The sequence below is a fragment of the Hoplias malabaricus genome, chromosome X1 (genome assembly GCF_029633855.1).
Source record: "Hoplias malabaricus isolate fHopMal1 chromosome X1, fHopMal1.hap1, whole genome shotgun sequence".
NCBI classification, from domain to species: domain Eukaryota; kingdom Metazoa; phylum Chordata; class Actinopteri; order Characiformes; family Erythrinidae; genus Hoplias; species Hoplias malabaricus.
Window position 1 is genome coordinate 17,556,160 of NC_089818.1, and position 22,178 is coordinate 17,578,337.

The 22,178-nt window shown below is 38.7% G+C and overlaps 1 protein-coding gene across 1 annotated transcript; it reads right to left on the bottom strand.

Annotated features, from left to right (window-relative positions):
- Nucleotides 1-255: 255 nt before the first annotated feature.
- On the bottom strand, nt 256-22,178 carry LOC136675952 (protein-glutamine gamma-glutamyltransferase K-like). Its single transcript, XM_066652778.1, has 14 exons — nt 22,049-22,178; nt 15,120-15,403; nt 14,312-14,503; nt 12,005-12,256; nt 10,474-10,592; nt 9,369-9,476; nt 8,845-9,022; nt 8,157-8,295; nt 7,386-7,578; nt 6,497-6,650; nt 3,291-3,575; nt 2,988-3,148; nt 2,754-2,890; nt 256-2,556 (listed from the first exon to the last, which is right to left on the bottom strand). Exons 2-14 carry the CDS (start codon nt 15,400-15,402, stop codon nt 2,409-2,411), a joined length of 2,349 nt encoding a protein of 782 aa, XP_066508875.1. The 5' UTR covers nt 15,403; nt 22,049-22,178; the 3' UTR covers nt 256-2,408.

The following is a 22,178-nucleotide window of genomic DNA, read 5'->3' on the forward strand; positions in this document are numbered from 1 at the left end:
TCTTGATTTCTGTCACATACATTGCTTTAGTGTTCGAAAGAGCAGAGCTACAGATCTTGAAGTGCTTCATGTTATTATAGAGCTGTCTAATGAATTCAAATCAGCTGTCCTTGATATGAACGTATCAGAAGAGCCCAAGTCAGGTTTCTGAAGCTTCTTCTGAAGCTCATTTGTAGTCTGTATAAGATTGGAAATTTAAAAAAAAAAAGTGGACACTTCAGATTTTGATTGTTTTATTAACAACAAAATAGCATTGCTATAAAAAGTAAAACTGTTTATAAATAAAGTCAAGAGTTACATAAATCACATCTAATGAAGTTTTCCTTCACATTGTATTGTCAAGAGGAGGACTGTAGTAACCAGACAAATGCAATGAAAGGTGTTAACATTTGAAGATTAATAACGTACTCACACCTGAGCACTCACTGCTGAGAAATATAAAGGCCTTTTTGATACTGACATAAAATTCTTAATTTTTTTAAAGCAAATTATGTAATATCAGAATCTAATCAGTAAAGTTAGACTGTAAATAAACTATATTATAGAAAATTAGAGACACTATTTACACGGTGTGCCATGTATATACACAGCAGCTGTGTCCCCATTTCTAGAGCGTTCCTTATATAGACAGTATTTCACATCATAAAATGCACACTCTAGTTAAGCCATTCCCAATTCTAAGATCATTAAAAACTGCATATTTGAAATACCATTAACAGTGCTTCAGATGCTTCTACAGCTGCTGAGAGGCAGCATCTCAAGATAATTTAACATCCACAAACACCCATCTTACTCCTGCCAAAAAGATATCGAATGGTGCTCAGATCACACCAGAGAACATGGTACACCTCATTCATCGGCCAATACTGGGCCAATAAGATTTTACACCTTCCTAGCCAACACTTGGCATTGAGAATACAGACCTTAGGTTCATGTGCATCTGCTCCAGAATGCCCCACTGTGTTGACAATGATTTTCTATAACTGAATGTCTGAGGCAACAACGCATGCACCTTGTAGTAACTGAATTAATTAGAAGAGGTGTTTGGGTACTTCGACATTCATATTGAGTTTGCGGCTTCATCTTTAAGTGCTTTAGAAAAGGCTGATTAAAGTAAGCATTTGTGCCAAGCATGCAATATAAGACAACTTTCATTATTAATAAAAATATTCATTTTAAAAACAGCACTTTAAACTTCTACAGTTCTAATATGGCTCAGAAAATGAGGTGTATTCACAAAGCACCTCAATGAAGTATTCCTACTGAAAGAATCATACAGATATCATTGTGTATCTTTGGGAGTTTCTCGTTGTAAGTTATCTCCAGTTTCTAACTTATTATATAGCACCAACAACATTGAGAGGGTGTACCACTGTAAAACAGGAGTTGAATTAAAGCCCTACTGGAGCTGGACTGTTTTACAGAGAAGGTTTTCTAATGCCATTTGTGAGATTTGATTGACCACCGGTGGTTTAGACTCCTATTGCTGGCTCTTGGTTCAACCAATTACAGAAGAGCATTCATTCACAATCACAGTCAGAAAATGCAAACTACCGTCAATAAAGATTCACACTGCATTCAAAATCACTCAGTTTACAGTCCGACACACTAAGTCACTGCACTATTTTTTAACAATCTGCCTCTCACACTAGACAAATATTACTGTGTCTTTAATCATTTAAATTAAAGGACCTCTCCAGGTAAAATGAATGCAGGTCCTGTAGGGCTTAACTAATCCTTCATATACGCAGCATTAAACTAACAGTATCGTCTTTGCCATTAGGAGCCTCTCTTATTCTACACCCCATAGAACGTAGGTCACACCTACACCTGCTTAGTAGCTATGCTCACTGGACATTTTGTATGTAAGACTTTCCTAACAGGACCACTGATAACCTGACAGTTGACAGTTCTCAGCACAGCATTGACACTGGCAGCATGTACTTTGCCCAATATGAATGTGAGCAGCATTCATTCAGTTTTTCAACACCTCAGTTGTGCTGTCAGTGCTGGGTTGAGAATAATCTGCCAACTCTGAGGTCATAAATTTCATGAAGGGCTAGAGCTCAGGTTCTCATCCCTGGTCCTCAGTGCAGAACTTCTGCTCTGTATGTCTTTGCGTTTTCGTACATGATACCACCACCGCTCAGAAGGCATTAGAGTTAGTGAGCTGATTAGTATGAATCAAGTGTTCTGGGAGCAGACTAACAACAAAACGTGCAGGTGAAGGTGTGCTCCCAGACCAGTGTTAGAGGAAGATTAACATAATATTCATCAACAATTATTAACACCTGCAAGTTAGGTGTTTAAGATAAAGTGGCCAGTGTGAGTGTATGCTGTGTTGTGTAGAAAGACCAGTGTGGAATGGTAATTGCATGGGCATCCTGAACACATCAAAACTTGTGTCTTCACTTATCCTCATGCACGACGATGTCGACCACACCATGAACCTGCGTAAGCTGTTTACAGTCCAGAGAGGCCACCAGCTTCCTCGTCCCAGACAGAGAGGGAATGAAGTGCTCTGTCACTGTCACAGTAGCATGCCTAACCACATCTCTGACATAAAAAGAAACCAGGAGTTAGACTAGAGTCTTAGCAAATAGTTTATATCCAATATCAGTTTCATAACTAACCAGTACAAGCAGAGATGTTTTATTATGGGTTTAATGTGAGAGATATTAAATATTCCCATGGAAAAGCAAGGAACTGCTCAAAAAGTGAAAATGACTCCATCAAAATGGTTGTTTTCTTACCCCACGTTGATGGGATGGAGGTCCCTTAGGCCAAGACCCTCTACTCTAACCACCACATTAGAGAGGGTGCACGGCAATGGGTTGGTGAAGGTGAGCTTGGCTGAAGCCTCCTTACCCACATATGCTTCTCCCAGAGGCTGGAAAGATGTGACATGTTACAATTACACCGCTTTCCCCATGATTAACCACAGTTTATAACACCAAATCTTTAAATTACTGGCATTGTTTTCTCACCTCAATTATTATATCTGGTGTACGGAGTCTAAAGGTGGTCTGAGTGGCCAGCACCTGTTTTGTTTCACTGACCCTTCCAGACAGGGTCAGCATCAGGGCAGCCTGGTCCACCAAGCTGTCCTTATAAAGGTTATAGGGTAGGACCCAGTCTACGACTTTCTCTGGCAGAAGAAACCATTGATTAAAATATAGTTTTTTAGTTAGTAAACCTCCAATTTATTTTCTCCCAACACAGGAGTTATAAAAGGTTAATTCAATATGGTCAACATTACAGACTCTAGATTACACTTCCTCCCTGCTCACCTTCATTGGGCTGCAGCTCTACAGGTATCTCATCGCTCTTAACCGTGTTCTTCAAAACACCAGTGTAGTACATCACAGCCACTTGGCTGTGGAGGGTGGTCCTGCGGGTCTGATCACTCTTGTTCTTCATCAGGATCTTCAGCACAGCGTCTTCACCCATACATGGGCCATCTCCATCAAGATTCACCTCAACACTCACATCCTCCACTGCTGGGGAGGAGTACACATTTGGCTTGGTGCCATAACGGCATGCTGTCTCCACCGCAATACGCTCCTCTTCTGAGCCTGGTTGAGGAGAAGATAGGTTAGTCAAAGTCTAATAGTGAGGTTCTAACAGGTGAGATTAACTTTCAGGATCATTGGTGGGTGGGGTGACATTTTATATATGAATATCTGGGCTTCACATTTATTTACCTACTGAAGCATCAAACACATAACCACAAGTAAAATGATAAATTATGCATTGCAAATGCATACAAATACATGCAAATGTACACAGTGGGCTTCATGTTCAAATCATTGCCTTTTTTTTAAAATCAATTTCACATTAGTTAAGAGAGCCACATATGACTAGTAATTTCAAATGTGTAATCAGTACTCCAAGCGTTGGACCAAGGTCAGTGAACGAGACAATGTAGAGTCAGTTCAGACAACAGGGGACCAAACCCAGGCCGGCTGGTTAATGGCGTAGGTGCTTACTCTGTGTGCTACCACAGTTAGTTGTCAGTAGGACTCAATGACAAGTTTGATCTCAGTTACAACACAGAATGAACACCACCCCCCCCCCCCCAAAAAAAATAATAATAAATAAATATAAAATAATGTTCACACTGGCCTAAATTTAATAGAAACTGACAGGTGGAAAACAAAATAAGTAACTTATTAGGGAGAGAGAAAGCTGGTTGAGATTAACTAAATAAACAACTGGCCACCCCAACAGGAGGAAAGGGAAAACAAATAAAAGAGAAACAAGGAAAAAAACTGACACTGACAGAGGTTCCAGTCCTCCCTCCGCAAAGGGAAAAGACTCAAGAAGAGAAAAAGATGAGGGGGAGTGCAATAACTCTCAGCCCTCGACCATTCACCGGATATTTCTTACTGCTCAAGTTGAGACAATGACCCAGCACTGAGCACTGTCATTTTGGGTTTATAAAGCCCTCTGCTCAGCTGTGGGCCGTTGAACCTGATTAGCTCTGGGGGATTGCGCGGCGCCCCCTCTAGTGGACGGAGACGGAGATGCTAGTTATTGGCTCAAAAGGAACCAAGATCGCTTGATAAATATTCAAAAAATGTAAAGAAGGAACATAAAGAAGATTGTAACTTATTTATCCTAAGTGACTGAGGACCTTCCTGCATTGGTACATATGTGTTCATCTCAGAGATTATTATTATTTCCTAACTGCCCATGGGATCTGCAGAGATCAGCTGATAAATGAACCTTTATTTGTAAAAACAGTTCGTTTCTGGCCATTTGATAGATCTACACATATCTCTATTATAACGAGGACATATTGTGAAATAAATCACTTTTAGTGCATGGACAAATTCATTTCTGTGTTCTAAAGCCTACCAACCCACAAAATGTGGTTAAATATGTCCAACCACTTTACATAAACACAGCTCCAGCGCAGTGTTTGGAGATATTTCGATGCTTGGGATGCTTGTTTTCTGATATAGGCAGTCCACAAAATAAACACTGGGTTGTTTTGCTTCACATTTTGCTTCATAGTGCAATATGTAAATATAAAAGTGTGCAATATGTAATATAATTCATTACAGGGCCATCACTAGAGACTATTGGTTAGGGTGGCTAATAGCTAATAGCAGCTAATTTCATTGATGAGGTACAGATTAAGCAAAGCCACAATGTTACTTACAGTAGCAGGTCCCATATACCCTCAAATAGTAATATAGACTGGTACGATCAATGTGCATTTGTTTTATAGTTGTAGTTCTGTTCAATAACCTGGATGTCTGAATGTGACCTTTGACAGCAGAAATAGTTATTAAAAATTAAAAAGCCAGAGGAAAACAGGGCTATAGGCAAAACCCCAACAGAAAGGAATACACCAAAATTGGCAGTACTAACAAAAACATATATGACTTGTAATTTGGTCACCAGGTTAATGTTTTCTTAAATCCAGTAAAAAAATATAAAAAAATATTCTGAGAAAAATATTTTAACATTTATTTGCCATTTTTTATTTCAGTTCTAAAAAATAAATCCAATATTCATTCAATCTTAGAAATTTTTGCTGTATTTGAGAAGTTCTTACTTGAAAATGTGTAGTTATTGTTATTGTATTTAGGTCTTTTAAGGTAGTGGAAGCATCAAAGGATATCTTCGCTTTTTCAGTGTGGCAAATCGATCGATGATTCTGTTGTGATCAATGATTTATAGAGTTTTGCTCTCAACTGACATGGCTGCAGAGTATAAATCCTCTTCTAATACATGTCAGTTCATTTTAACTGGCTTTTTCAGCAGGCTTACTTTATGTTCATCAATAATCAGGTTTCCTCTGCTAGTATAATGCTATTTTAACTATTGCATCAGCGGCTTTTGAATTTGGTCAACTAAAGATTGTAACAAGTATTCAGGTAACATTTTTCCTTTATTTGTGTCTTGAAATGACACTCGCCATCAGGAAACTTACTACTTCTCCCTGCATACATCATGTTCACATTCTGTCAAAGGGACATGCAGTAACAGCAGCAGTTCCCCCAGGTCCTAGTGTGCCCAAGTTTCATTACATTGTTAATATGGAGAATTTGGGGGGCTAAAGAACATTTATTTCTAAACAGGCCTAAAGACGTCCATGATTCTTTATGTATATAGACAGTACCTGGACAGTGTGTAAAATTTGCTTGTGTTTAACTGTTGTTTTTGTATTTTATATTTTAACATTCTTTATATTCTTATTTATTGCACTCTCAGCTGTCCACCCTGACCTTGCTCATCCTATACACTTATATTTAATTTATTATACTATTTTTGTATTCTTTTGCTGCATTTTTATATCTTTGTTAGACTTTCTCTTTGTTCCAACTATGCAGTAAAAGAAGAAAGATTTTGAAAAGGTATCTTACATTATTAACTGCACATTTTTTAAAGGTTTTACTTTATGGCTTTAAGAGAAATGAATTGATACACTCGTATGTAGTGTTTGAGTGTATATATGTATCTGTGAGTCTTTATGTGCTCTCACCTTCAGGGTGTTTGTACAGGTTTGTGATGTCAATGCGCTCATCAGATCCAACAGCCTTGGTGCTGATGCAGCGTCCCACAGTATTCTTCTCACTGTGGATCTGACTGAAAGTACCATCTTGATTTCTTTGCCAGTAAATCTTGTCACTGTTCACCTGAAGACAAACCAATATAGCAATTCAATATTTACTTACAATAAAACTGCCTTTACATGCACTATAACTGTCCTAAGCATTTATTTAGTTTTTGGATTTCCACTAGATGTGAAATGCAAGTGAATCAATCTTGAACTCATTCAAGAATAAATATCATATGAAATGAGTAAAACTGTGAAAATTATTTTGACTCAATTTTGAGGCTCGATTTCCCATAATAGCGCCAAATCTTGTCCAACCATGAAATCACTGCTATGAAAGAATGTATGTTTAGGCTGAGCACCGACAGGTCTATTAAAGCTGGACCTGCAAATATCTTTAGAGACTGTTGCTAAGCTTAATATTATTCAAAATAATGTCTGTTTCAGATTCATTCATTCATTCATTATCTGTAACCACTTGATCCAGTTCAGGGTCGCAGTGGGTCCGGAGCCTACCTGGAATCATTGGGCGCAAGGCAGGAATACTCCCTGGAGGGGGCGCCAGTCCTTCACAGGGCAACACACACACATTCACACACCTATGGACACTTTTAAGTTGCCAGTTCATTTGGACTGTGGGAGGAAACCGGAGCACCCGGAGGAAACCCACGCGGACACGGGGTGAACACACCAACTCCTCACAGACAGTCACCCGGAGTGGGAATCGAACCCACAACCTCCAGGTCCCTGAAGCTATGTAACTGTGACACTACCTGCTGCCCTGTTTCAGATTCAAATATCATGAATAACTAACCTCAGCAAATACGAAAGGTGTGTCATGTCTCAGGTACACCTGCCCTGTGCGGACAGCTGTAATAGATGCTGGGCCACAGCGGAAAGTTCCCTGGCTAGTTTCCTGGGGTGTGGAGTCAACAACCTGCCAGCCCCCCATACCAGGTGGTAAATCAGGACGCGCCATCCAGCAGTCATTCCACACATGGAAATTCCTTAACAGATATGGACAGGGAGAGAGGAGATATCTCCTGAGTACAGCTGAGTACAATTGCTCTGCCAAACCAAAATTCACATTTTAAACAGGATCAACTTGTGTCTTGACTATTATGATTATTGAGTGTTGATAAGGTGATGGAGCACAATGGAGAACGCCTATCCCATCCTTAATGGAACAAGCTGCAGGCATCATATAAATATTTACAAAAATAAACATAAAAACAAACATGAAAAACATATATGTTTTTAAAATATAGTTTAAAAAAACTTAAAAATATATATGTTTTTACAATCTTTTTACCTTAATTTCTATTGAAGTTTTAAAGGTTTTTTCCTTTTTCTGTAAACTGACTATTTTGTGAGATACATGTTTTAAATTGGACAGTGACAATTTGTATTTTTGTAATAAAATGAAATATAATTTTCTGCTTTATTTTGTAGCAGCATTTCACATTCTGTCCTAAGTGTTTTGGATCTTTCTTAAAACGTTTACAGCCCTTATAACCCTGACTTTAATATTTAACATCAGCTGAGGTACATCTTTTTTTTTATTGTATAGACCATCTGGACTTACCACACTGAATCTGAGTTGAGGTAGTTAAGAGGGTCCATATTTTCATCAAAATACACATCAGTTGTCAAGGAAACATCTGTGTCATGGGCAGACTGGAAATTGGTTACACTCCGGGAAGGAATACCAAGACATCTCAATACTGAGAGAGAGAGAGAGAGAGAGAGAGAGAGAGAAAGAGAGAAAGGTGGGTGTTGAGAGACGCAGACAGGTTTAGAGTGATAAAGACTTGAATTAACAAGTTAATAATATTACTGCTATCTTGTTAAAGGGTCTTTAGGTGGCTTGAGAAACACAGCGAAAGACACACACACACACACACACACACACACACACACACATATACACCAGCACAGCACTGTGGCCTACAGGAACGTCTGGAATGCAGCTAGGGTATTTTTGTCATCGACATACTGATTTTTGGCCAGGGTCGGCTATGAATATCACAGCGGAGCAATGACCTGCAGCCGCCCATAATTCATTCTCTATTTCTCTCTCTCTCTCTCTCTCTCTCTCTCTCTCTCTCTCTCTCTCTCTCTCTCTCTCTCTCTCTCTCTCCCCCCCACACACACACACACACATTGGATGGCAATACCAAGTGTGATTCCAAAGTTGAAAAGATGGGTACCAAATTTTGGAATATGAATTTTAAATCTTCCTCAGTTATACTGAACTTTGAATCATCATGTACCTGTATTAGTGACACCGGAGAAGACCCAGCACTGTCCATATTTCACAGGCACACCTCCTTCTCTGTGGTATCTCTTCAGGATTTCCACACTGCCACTCCATGCTGTGGGGGGCGTACCACCCGCGTAGTTCCCAGACCAGTTCCCCTCCAGAACACCACAATCATCAGGAGAATTAATCTGGAGTAAACAAAGACACCACCAGACCAGGTCTGAATCAACATTTTCATTTTTATGCCAGTATAATAATTCCATGTATGTACTGGGATCGCTTCTGTGAATGAGAGCTGTAAATACAAATGGAACATTAAAGTGGGATATCACAGTAAAACCATTTATGGTTTTAATGATTTATGCCATTTATGATGCAAAATATTTAAATTTAACTACATTTGTAGTGCACAATTTCATTTTACACTGGATGGAGAAGAAATATTAGGCCATTATTTGGTTGATAGCATTGTTTTAAATATAATATTAGCCATTATAAAACCAGTGATGGAAACAGTTTTACTGCATCACTCACCATAGCAGAAATGACTCGAACTACATTCACTGGATCTCCTCGGCCAGATGGAGGAACCTCACTTTTCTCCAGGATATACATACACGCCTCCAGAATACCTTCATCAAACTGAGAGTGACAGAGATGAAGACAGAGAGTCAGCCTAAATTAAAATGTACATTTATGTAAATGGAATTTCTTTTGCTAAACGAGTTATGCCAGATTTCGGGGTTCAGATTCATTATTCATATGTAAGAGTGGGCTTAGGATATTTATGGTTTCGTTTTCGATTACTGAGGTTATATGTAGTGAATTTGTTTTTGGTTTGTAAGAGCTTGCCTAAGGCCATTTGTCTCTCTCTTTGGAAATGTCAAAGTGGAACTTCTCTTATTTGTTATGTTTATCCAAAGTGTGTTAAGTCTTCCTGCAGTAATAGCAGTAATGTGAGGAACTTGACTAATAATTGTAAATAATGTTAGTGTACACCAGTGAAGGACTGACACCCCCTCCAGGTTGTGTTTCCCAATTGTGCCCTGTGATTTGGGTAGCCTCTGGACCACCAAGACCCTGATTCGGTAAGTAGTTACAGACAATGAATGAATGAATGATTGTTAGTGTATTGAAGATGTGCAAAATTCATTAATTCTGTTGATCAACTGATTTAAACACTGTGCCCACTCTATTAAACATATGTATCTTGCTGGTTCACTTTGTGGATATAAAATCAGAGAAAGAACTGTTGGTTGGTGGACTATTGTCAGTCCAGCACTGACACTGAAGGATGCAAAACCTCCAGCATCACTGCTGTGTCTGATCCACTGCTAACTACTAACACACCACCAGCATGTCCGTGTCACCAATCAAATCAGACCTGATCCTTTTAGTGTTTTTGAACATTAAAATAAAGATAACTATGTATGCAGAAACTATATGATCAGAGGAGTTGATAAAATGAATAAATGTCCATGATCTTGGACATTAACTGGCCAATTTCTTGACCAATTTTATAGCCGTCTGCAGGTCCATTTCTGCTACACACAGGAACCAATCAATATAATACCTTATGTATTTACTAACAAATAAACAGAAGTATAAAACTTCAGGCTTTATTCACTCCATACTGCACCTGTCCAAAGTTCCATGTTCGAGCACCGATCTGTTTTTCAGTTCCATAGTAAATCCTCCCTGTGTCATTCAGTACATATTCCTTCTTCTCAACCTCATCATCCATATACACTACGTCCTCTAAAAGAGACAGATAGGAGGGAGCATGGTAGAGAGGGGAGAGAAAAAGAGAGGGAGAAAGTGGGTGTTGGTGTTTGTTGTAAAATCTGGGAGACACAGTTCCTGGAATTTTACTGAGTGGTCTGAATGACTTCATTGAAACACACTCATTGTGTGACATCATCAAAGTAAGCCCCCCCACAGGTGGGGTCCTTGAGAACTGCATGTTCCGGTGCAGTCAGTGGTCCACACCCAAAACACACGAAACAGAACAGTGCTTTCTGTCTTTACAGACATATGGGCATGATTATCAGAGGAATGTGGCGAGAGGAGGACCACAATGTGGTGGAGATCAACAAATGTGTGTTTTGAAACTCTTATTTTTCACTTAAGATTCCTCCATAGGCAAGTGGGTTATTCTGCACCTCAGACATCCTGAATTTAAAAATTAAATTAAGGGTGTCTCTGACATAAGTAATATCAAGGTCCTGACAAGGTATAAAAACCAATGTGTGTGTTATGACCTGTCAAAGAACAGTTCAACTGTACAGAAAGGAAAACAACTCACGCTCTGCCAGAGTTTAGCAAAAGAAAAGAGGAAGTGAGGGAGGCACTGGAGAAAGAAAAGAGAAAGGACAGACCACACACACCACACTATTTCACTGGGTGTGGGAGTGGGTTCCAAAAGAGGAACAATAAAAGCGGCTCATATTGCTGAGTGATAGACCGGTGAAGGAAACAAGATGTCTGAGCTGCAGGGACAGGAAATGCTGTGAGTGAACCTGTAATTCTTATAATGATAGGTGGACAAAGACATCAATATTGAAGAAGAATATTTGTTTAAGAAACAGAAAATAAAAACTGAGGGCAAAGAAAGAAAACATTTAGGGGAGTAGAACTACACTCAAATTACAGAGCTGAGAGGGAATGCTGATTAGAGTTCTGGCCCATATTTGGCAGCTGAGGAATCCTTACTCAACACCTCCGGCATTTGGCAGAGGAAGGCAAGGGACAGACAGACACAGAGAGAGAGAGAGAGAGAGAGAGAGAGAGAGAGAGAGAGAGAGAGAGAGAGAGAGAGAGAGCAAGCAAGCATGATGACCCACCCAAACAGGGCTGTGAGGGGTGTGTTCACTCAGCTATAGAGTTTAGTTAGAAAGGTTAACTCAGCATTTATGGCAACAAATTAAAACAAATACATCAAACCATGTTATACACAAGAGGACAAAACTGCAAGTAAGATACAGAAAAATACCATGTGCACAATATGTACCAAATGCAAGTAAAATATCCTGTAAACAGTGGGACAAACCAAATAATACACAATAATCAATAATAACTACATAATATCTTTCCTACATCTGGCAAAACTGGTCGCTAATAGCTGCCATTCCTTACTGTGTAATACTGTTCACGGCTTCTCTTCCTCTTACCTTCACACCATGGATTGAAGAGAATGTAGATTTCTTTGTTGGGATCATACATGGTGACACTCTCTCTCTCTGGACAGTGGGTGGCGATGCTGAGTTTGTACAGGCCGATGATGGCGTTCGGAGGGGAGTTGACAGACAGCTTGATCCTGTTGCTGTTCTGTTCTACAATCTTGGCCTCCCAGCGCAGGTCCTCAAGATCCTCCACGAGAGGAATGACGACATGTGTGCCCTTTGACACCAGAGGCAGCGAACCTTTAAAAGACACATTACTAATTTTTCAAAATGACTCTATATTCTCTAGAGTTTTAGGGGTTTACTGGGTCAAAGGTAACATACACACACCCTACTAGGTCTCTCACTGTGGATATGACTTGCTGAACTGAAACAAATGTGCAGATTTAAACATTCCATGTCCATCCCATTGGTGTTTTTAAGTAGAAGAACAGATATGCTATTACCATGTTGTCTGTTTGAGGGATAACTGGTGCATTGATATGGTACGAAAGACTACTTTGAAATCAAAGATGCTCTTACTGCGCTAAGTTCAGTCTGTGGGTACAGTTGTAGTACAAGGATGCAAACCTGCTGAAGTCTGCAAAGAGACTGCTCAAGAATAGGAGATAACAACTGTTGGCAGGTTCAATTTCCAGGACTGACTGCAAAACCTGGGTACCCTATTGGTCAAGGCACATAACTCCACACCCTGCCCAGTGCTGCTCCAGGTGGTTTGGCTCTACCGGCTACAGCGTTCTGTTCTGACTGGTTGTAGTTACACTTTAAAATGACAAAATCATTTCATGTAGGATTAATAAAGTATAACTTAAGTTCAGACATGTAGCACAGCAAAAACATTTCAGGGAACGTCCTCAAACTCACCCACTGAGTAGTAGTTAAGTACACACTGCTGACCCTCCCTTTTCAGGAAGGGAGTGTATGGAGCACCACTTTCTGATTCATTTGTGTTTGCTTGTTAATGTTAGCAAAGCTATGTGAGATTATGGTCAAAATATTCCCACTGTCGTAACATTTCCAGAGAAAAGTGAGAAGCACACGCGTGATTCATTTAAACATCAATTTCACTAAACAAAAGAGGTAATTACAGTGTATTACTATTTGAAATACCCAGTGACACAACACTAATGCCCTTCCTCTCAACCTCTTGGAAATTTACACACAGGAAGTCTATGCCTGAGTTGCACTTTGAACTGTGTGTCATATCTGACTGACTGGCGCTAAACTGAGTATTTAGCAACTGCATATGAATCTAAGGTCACCATTAACAATGACAAGCATTGGTTAGATGAGTTAAAGTCCCCAGTACTGGACTGTGGAGCCACTACCTGCCCTGAATAAAATGTATGTGGTTGAATGCAACCAGTTGATAAGTTGTAAATCCATCATAGAAGGGTGAAGGCTGCTACTACAGCAAACAGGGACAAAACACATGTTAATTCCCTTCAATTCATAAGAAATGTTGGGTGTGCAGGTGCCCACAAACATTTTAATAAACCACTTTATGGTCAAAGCCAAGGTTTACACATTGTATCAATGTTTGCACAGCTTCAGAAAAAATCTAGCAGCATACTCTATGACTGATTCATTAGTCTACAGTGGGCTACAGTGCTGCACTCCTCCCTCTTTTTCATGCTCTTGCTCTTCTTTTCTCAGTCCACACCCTGATGCATGGTCAGTCATGCATTCTTTGCAGAGTGGACAGAGTGGAAAAGGGTACATGAGTGAAGATGTGTGAAAACATGGTTTTATCAGTAGACTGAATACCAGGCCTCGACTCCTGCTGCTCCTTTGTATCATTTCATGCATGATTTACGGAAGGAGCTATAAGTTTTAGCTAATGCACAGAGCAAACAGAAAGCTACTGCGAATAACAGCTTTGCCCCTTCTTACACTTTTACACCTGCTTTATATTTTCACTTGGTGCAACAGGTAGTGTCACTGTCATGCCTCGGGTCATTGTTTGCGAGGAGTTTGGGGTGTTCCCACTTTGTTTATGTGGGTTTACCCATGGTGCTCCGGTTTCCTTCCATAATCCAAAAAATACCTGCTGGTAGAGGGATTGCCTATGAAAATGTATCCACAGGTGTGAGTGTGTAAGTGTGTGAGGCCCTGTGATGGAATGGAGGCCCTGTCTATATTGGATAAAGCAGTTACAGAATATGAATTAAATAATTAATGTATGTTCACCCGCCACTTTATCAGAAACACTTCCATGTTTTTTTTTTTTACTCAAAAGCTACTTAAGGCAATGTGTTAAAATATGTTTGTCATGATGCATAACCTCACACTAACCTGTCTTCAGCTCCAAGTGCAGTTTGTCTGTGTTGACATTGAAAGGTCGTGACAGGACCAGCTCCATTTGAAAGGTCTGGCCTCTGCGGATGATGAGCTCATTGTTGTGGTACTGGTCAGTGTGATGCTCTGTGCGGTTCTGTCCCTTTTTTGAGTTGAGCAGGTCCACTGACCGCACAGTTAATCCCAGCTCTGAAATAAAAAGGGAACATGGACTACATTACATTTAGAGACATAAATATTGGAATATTTGGACATTAATACGTATCCTGGTATCTGTTTAATTAACTGGAAATTGTGATTGATATTGTTTTGTAAATGGGGAGTATATTATAACATCAGGTCTCACTTTAAATAAAGTGGCAGTATTTATCTAGAAATGTACAAAATACAACATTATTGTACTAATTATTTAAGTAATATATGGAAATATTCCAAAATGTTGATTAGATCACATAAGCTTGAAACACAAGTTACGTAAAGCAACTTAAAAACAAAGCTGCATTAGGTAAAATTAGGATTTATTGGCCAATATTTTCCACAATTTACAGCCTGTGTACATTTCATGAAGAATTTACTAACAGAAATGTTCCAAAATTTATAAACTTTGTTGGAAACTCAAAAATTTCCAGTTTGTTGCGGAAGGCTGTACTACTTAATTTCAACACAAGAGAAGTTTAGTTTGCGCTGTGTGTGGATTTCACCACTTATCCATTGCTGCCAACCAGAAAGTACCTTTACCCTGATTTACAGATGCAATGATGCTATGAGTAAACAGAGCTGTGATAAGTGAGGTTAAATGGCTCACCCTTCAGCTCATTGTCATCTGTGTGAGGTTGGGGGGGCTCAGGGATTGGGTGTTTCTCATCGTCTGTCATGACATCTGCTTCATTGACGGCATCATATGAGCAGCTCTGTCGTCGAAAGCAACAAGGGCAACACTTCCGTAACCATCTACGACAACACCCCTCCTCAGGCGCTTCCTTAGCAAGTGTCTCCTTCTCTGGAACTGCCTGTCCATTGCTTGTGGCAATGCCATGGAAACGGCCAACAGCCAAACCATCTCTTACTGATGTCCTCGTTACAGACATTCTGAAAGGCAGAGAATGAGAATTATCATTGCTACTGAATGACAAATTTTTGTTGGACAATATCTACTTATAATGTTCTCTTATCATTTTAAGTATGACAAAAAATTACAATAAATGGACAGAATGGACAAATATATGCACATAAATAAATAAATAAATACTCAAATAAGTAAGTGCAAGATGGTGGCCACTGTGGCTAGTTTTATTGGAATAATTATGTATTTTTATGGATAACATGGTATCATAGAATGCCAAAAACCTGTCCCAGATTGCCTTTTGAAGCCAGTGTGTGCTCATACATGCAGGCATTATTGCATAATTTCTATTAGAATCAATTATTGTTATCAGTATTTTCCTTTTAGCTACAGTGCAAAGCTAAACAAATACACTTTATTCATTCATTGTCTGTAACCGCTTATCCAGTTCAGGGTCGCGTTGGGGCCGGAGCCAAGCTGGAATCACTGGGTGCAAGCCAGGAACACACCCAGAAAGGGGCCAAATGCATTTTAATCCTTGCAAAATAGCAATTACTGCTGACATTTTTTGCATTTTTCACAGTAGAAAATTATGTTATTTGGATACTGCACTGCTTCCTTTTGGCAGAAAGTAAGGTTTAATTAATCAAAACTGTTTAAGTGAATACTACATTATTAGTATATTAGTATAAGTTAATATCACTGGCCAGCACAGCATTTCTAGTCTGTTATATCACTATTATATCTGTTATAAACAGATCAGTCCTATAAACATGTACGACAAACACAGCTTCTACCTTTACATACTCCAAAGACAGCATGAAGTAAACATCTAGGGTTATCTTAGACCTATCAGAGAAATAATTAATTCACAACACACCACTGTATTTCACAAGGAAAGAGAATATTCACTGGAATAGCATTAAATAAATCTCAGTGGAGTCATGAGACTCCATGAGAGTCAGAAAAAGTTAAAAGTGCACTAATGTGAACCATGTGTGTCTCTCAGCTCCCTGCACATGATCATGCTCTCTCTCTCTCTCTCTCTCTCTCTCTCTCTCTCTCTCTCTCTCTCTCTCTCTCTCTCTCTCTCTCCATATCTGTAGCTTAATCACTTTTCTAAACCGTAAAATGTTTCTTTAAGGGTTGTGGAACCAAAAACACTTGAGGATTGTTTAAATGCATTCACTGTTTTTCTCAGTCATGGAAAACCTTATTGTTTAATAAAACTAATAAGTCGAGCACCACATCACATTCCACTATCATTAAACTACCCCTTCTCAGCAGAACAGCATTTCTTTCCCACAAGAACCATGTTTTCCAGTGTCACTTCTCAGAGACTCTTGCTCTTACAAATTTAAACAAACCCAAGAATTATGTGACACAACTACCACACACAAACAGTACAAACTTCAATATAGGCCTCTCTCCACAAACATTACCCCACTATATACCCCAAATATTACATACAACTGTATATTTACAGTTATAAACACCAATGTGTTGGAATGCAGATCTGAACTGCTCCTCAGTGACCATGATTCACTCAGATAAGGAATGCAGGAGAGAGAGAGAGAGAGAGAGAGAGAGAGAGAGAGAGAGAGAGAGAGAGAGAGAGAAAGAGAGAGAGAGAGAAATTCAATGCACTTTCTGTGAATTCTTGACCCAAGACCTGTGCACAATTAACAAATACCATTTGCCAGAGTCCCAGCCCAAAGCTCCCCACAGACTCCTTCTGGACAGCATGAAAATCCTAGACATTCCTCTTTTATTCAAGCACCTCTTAATGGAACCATGAAAAATGGTGAGAAAAATAGGAGTGGGCATTCAACAATGCACATCTTTTAATTATGAGGTACTCATTTATAGCAATTATGCAACTTAGGCATTAGTCATACGCAAGCTATCATTCTCCATTCAGTCAGTGCCCTACAAACCACACTGGGTCAATATGTCAAGGCTGAAAAGTTGCCCAAGGCCAAAGTGTAGAGCCTTCATTGTTCCTATGACACAGCGCTGTATCTTTGGGTGTCGTAACATTGTGTCTTAGGGCTGTACAGATGAATCACATGAGGGATATAATGATACATTCAATATACATCTGACAGTACTTTGATCTATATCAACCCAAATAAAAGATGAAGATGGAGGTGGGTTAATAAGTTTGAATGGTAAACGTCCACACTCCAGCTTCAATAGCGTAAAGAAACTTGTGACTGTCAAAATCTCTACAGAAGGCATTGACCAATAAAGCCCTAAAGCAGCTGCAGATGTGTCTAAAGTCAATATGATTAATGCCAAATGTGGAAAAGTATAAAGCCCAGTGGAATTAACTTTGAAAATTGTTTTAGTGAGTTTTATAGATTCATGGTTACCAACCACTGAATGGTGAAGCTGAAAGGTGAAGCTGTAAATATTTTTGAATTTTTATTCTCAGAAGAATCTCATTTATTCTGTTGTCTAGTGCTACTTCTCCTTAGTATGATTTTAGCAACTTTTGAGCAGTGAGTTTGCTACAACTGGCACATACCTGTGACATCTATATTCAGCTCATACTGAGGTGCACACTACCCACATACACTCTAAAGCCTGAATATGTGAGCCTGGTCTAAAGTGACCAAGCTCTTGGTCAAAAGCCAAGAAGAGAGCAGGCTTCAGCTGAGGGGTGGGTCCAGGTCAAACTGCTACTACAGGCCAAATTTAGACCACACAGCTTGCAGCAATAATCTGATAGTGCAGTTTTACATACTGAAGAAGTACAGTCATACGCAGTCACTTGGGTACTCTTAATCAAATTATGTTTTGTTAACTAAGTGAAAGCACATTTAAATATGTTTTTTCAGTGTACAAGTTATATGTGTTCAGTTTAACATATTGATGACAACAAAATAAATAAATATTATGTATTTTATATTTTATAAATATTTGATATTTTGTTAAAGTAAACGGTTTATACACATATACATTCTACATATACAAGAAGGCCAGCGAAAGGCATTAATGTTTAATTAATATGTGAAATGTGCTGTTGTATGTTGTGTCTAGAATGTCTCCTTGATAACAGCAAAATATAACTAAAGCCCCTGCCTCAATTGTCTCATCAGCGTATTAAATAAAATTAGGTAAGTAACAGAATGACACTGACACAACAATAAATGAACAAATTCAAGTTACCCATGCACTAAATAAGCAAAATAAATTTAGTAGTAAATTAAAAAAATTTAATGACTGCTTCAAATATGTTATTATATTGCATAAGCAAAACTTCCTTTTGTGTTTGCCAATGTTTCAAAGGAGCTGATAACCCAATATGGTGTGTGTGTGTGTGTGTGTGAACGTGAGTAAGAGCATGTTACAGTTTTATATAGCACCTAATTATCCATTCTAACATTCACTGAGACTACAACTGCCCCCACTATGCAATACTGTGGTCCCACCCTACACCAGGACTCTGTTCTATGAGTAACTCTATGCGAGCTGCATCATTCACATGTCAACAGACACAACAAAGAATGACAAATACTGTCCAATCATTATGGATTGGTGCTGCTCTGACATTTTTCACAAACTCGGACGCAGCAGCCTCTTCATGATGATGCAATAAACTCGACTTGAAGTAATTCACGCACTATGACTTTGTAAGAACACGTCAAGGAGACACTGAAATAATGAAGTCATAGCTTTCCATACAACAGATGACTTCATGAGTCAAACCTTCATCAGACAGGTAATTCATATCCGAGCATTATGACAACATCGTTTATAAGTCACTTTAAACATCTCGTACCATAGCATATTTATTGTACCTTGCTTTTGAAATTTAAACTTACATATTACATACATCTCACAAATTCATATATAAACACTGTGGAACTCTGAAGTGTTCTCTGAAGAGGTATCGTTCTCACTTTGAGGTATCTAGGACTTCTTTGATTACTTTTAAAAACCAGACTAGTCTTTAAATTAAACCACCATGTGTTCCAGGCATACATTTGCTTACTTTGTTGGTAGATTAGACTCTTAGTAGTTCAACCCAATCCGGTTCTCATAAGCAGTTCGTCCAAATAAAACACTGATTGTGTTCAATGTTTCCAGAACCACGAGTGTACTTCCTGTAGGCTCAAAAAGCCGCTCTTAAAAAAACGCCTTAGAAATAACAGCTGCAAATGAGAGGTGGTTTAATCACAGATTTCCTTTAACACATTCTGAAAGGAAAGATTTTTTTTTTTTATTTGACCACAGCTTCTGTCTGAAGTTTACAAAAGTGATTTTACAAATACAACACCCACAAATCAAAACCCTCTAAAGATACATCTATGAAACAATATTATATAAGAAATCTGCAGTACTGCTGTCTCTTGTACCTTTGAATTTAACTGAAGTAATTGTTTAAAATTGTCATGAAATGTTAATACAATGTAAACCTTTAAAATGATTTAAAATTAAAACTTGAAGGCTGTTTTTGTGTCTCATTTATCTCCCTATCCTTTTCCTTCTCCTATTGCTCTGTGTTTTTCTGTCCCCTCTCCCTCCGGTGGGTATTGGTGTTGGCTTGGCTGAGCTCTACTCCTTTTGTTGGAATGCAAGACGACAGGCTCTGAGCAACAGAGATAAGGCAGACCTGAAGCTGACCAGTAAAAATAATGTACCTCTCACCCCCTCTCTCACCGCCCTGCTGTGCCAACTTCTTCAAATGGACATATTCATGGGCACCAGGCATTCATAGCATTTGTAGTTTAATGTTTAGACGTCTTGAGGTCTTTGCATACGCAGAGAATGTGTACAGAGGGAAATGTGAATGAGACGTATAGGCCAAATGCACAGAATCCTTTACAGTGGAGTGATGGACTTACTGTGCATTAAAACATGCATTTTCCATCAGACTAAAATATAGATAACAATTTACTGTAGGTCATGAATCATGTGGCTACATGACACTTTTACATGCCTTTCGTGACAAACGACATAAGTCAACATACACATGTAGAAAGGCTTAAACCTGATCCTGATCAGAGCTGCAGTTAGTCCAGAGCCTATCTGGAACCCCCCACTCCTCACAGACAGTTTCATAACACTTCCTAGATTTAAATTGAGGTTTAATGACTTTAAAGAACTTTATAAATGTTTGTGAAGTTTAAGATACGTTATTTGAGTAACACCTATGAATAAACGTAAAAGTAATATTGTTTATTTTTTTATTTTAATTGGATATAAGAAGAAGGTGTAGTCAACAAGAGAAGTTCATCTTATATTAGAGATTAAATAACAGTATATTAATGTAGGGTCATTTGGTTCATCGTAAGGTCATGGCCTAGCAAAAGTCAGTAATTAAACAATGTGATCAACTGTAGAATTCACAAGACATTCAATCTGAGAAATGATCCAGTTACTCTCTGAGGGAATATAAAACTGTGTTTATTCAGTCAGTCAGTGCTGATGCTGACCTGGAGCTGGATGTAGTGTGATGCAAGTCATGGGCTGACAACAATCACATTACATACAAATGACTTATCAACCATGTTGGTCATATCATTGATGATATGCAAAATCTAAGAAATATATGCCATTGCAGGTAACAGAGCTTGACAGACACTTGTGTATTCATGCCTATAATCATATTTCATTCAGCAAAATGAGGATGTTCAATCCACTACAGTTGGCACAATAATGCCATACAAACATATGTTCTTTGGAGGAAATATGATAACCAATATAACCCACCAGTGTGTGTGTAGTTTGTGGCCACTCTTACACTGTAACCACATTGTGGCAGGTGGATGCTGTTGTTAGAGCTCAATGTTTTGTTATGGGTGTTAAATGAATGTTAACTCCCTCTTTCACATCGGAAATAAACACAACTAGCGGATGTCATTTTGTCTTAAAAATGGTTCCCATGTGGTCTAGTCTAACCTACACATATTAAAACCTTTCTTTCATATAACTGTGCCAGTCTGAAGGTTGTGCTTGTCCCAGGGTGGACAAAAGAAAGTTACACATGATTTCATACATACTCCGGTATCAGGTGGCAACTATATTTGTGATCAAATCTAACAGTATGCCCATTAAGTCCCTTCACGTTTAATTCCTAATTCATTGTATTGGGTTTAAACTAATTCAGCTCTGTTGATTCAGGCTTTGATGTTCATATCTCTCATTAATATGAGCCAAGAAATAGCTAAAATCAAGTCCCTCAAGTCAATTCATTAGCCTGAATGTCTAGTGTGAAGATATATTTACTCATAAGCTGTTGCCTGATGTTTATAAAACGTTAGAAAGTACAAATCATAGTTTAAAGACCTGATAGGGGCACTACAGAAGGAGTAGGGAGGCGATTTGAACACATGCTTTTTTATAGGGTGTTTATATTGCAGTAAATGCAATAAAACTTCACTTTGTAATAAAACTAAGTTGATTAAAGCTTTGTGTTTATCACGTTAACAAAAAAATCACTATATTGCCCGCCTCTACTTAAACCTGCCTCCGTTACTGAAGTAGTAAACTTGGTTTATGAGATTTCAGCCTGTTTTTTAAGCTTTAATGATCAATATAGTTGTAATTCAAATTGTGAAAATGTCCCAAGAGTTCATTCATATAAAATATTCGTAACTTTGGTACAAAAACTCACCGTTAGAAGCAACGAAACATGGAAAATAGTTCATTAATAACGGTACCTTTGCCGAGTGGATGGGATTCCGTTAGCTGCAGAAGCTGAAGTCAGTAGTTTTGCAGGCTGCTGTTCTGAAGTTTATAAAGTGGGAAATATCTCTTAAATCTTGCGTTCAGTCCGTCAAAAGTTCCAAA

Coding starts and splice junctions, on each gene's coding strand:
- LOC136675952 (XM_066652778.1), bottom strand. CDS start 15,402: ATGTCTGTAACGAGGACATCAGTAAGAGATGGTTTGGCTGTTGGCCGT. Junction 10,593..12,004: donor CTTCAATCCATGGTGTGAAG/GTAAGAGGAAGA, acceptor TGTCTCTTTTAG/AGGACGTAGTGTATATGGAT. Junction 9,023..9,368: donor TTCGAGTCATTTCTGCTATG/GTGAGTGATGCA, acceptor TGTTTACTCCAG/ATTAATTCTCCTGATGATTG.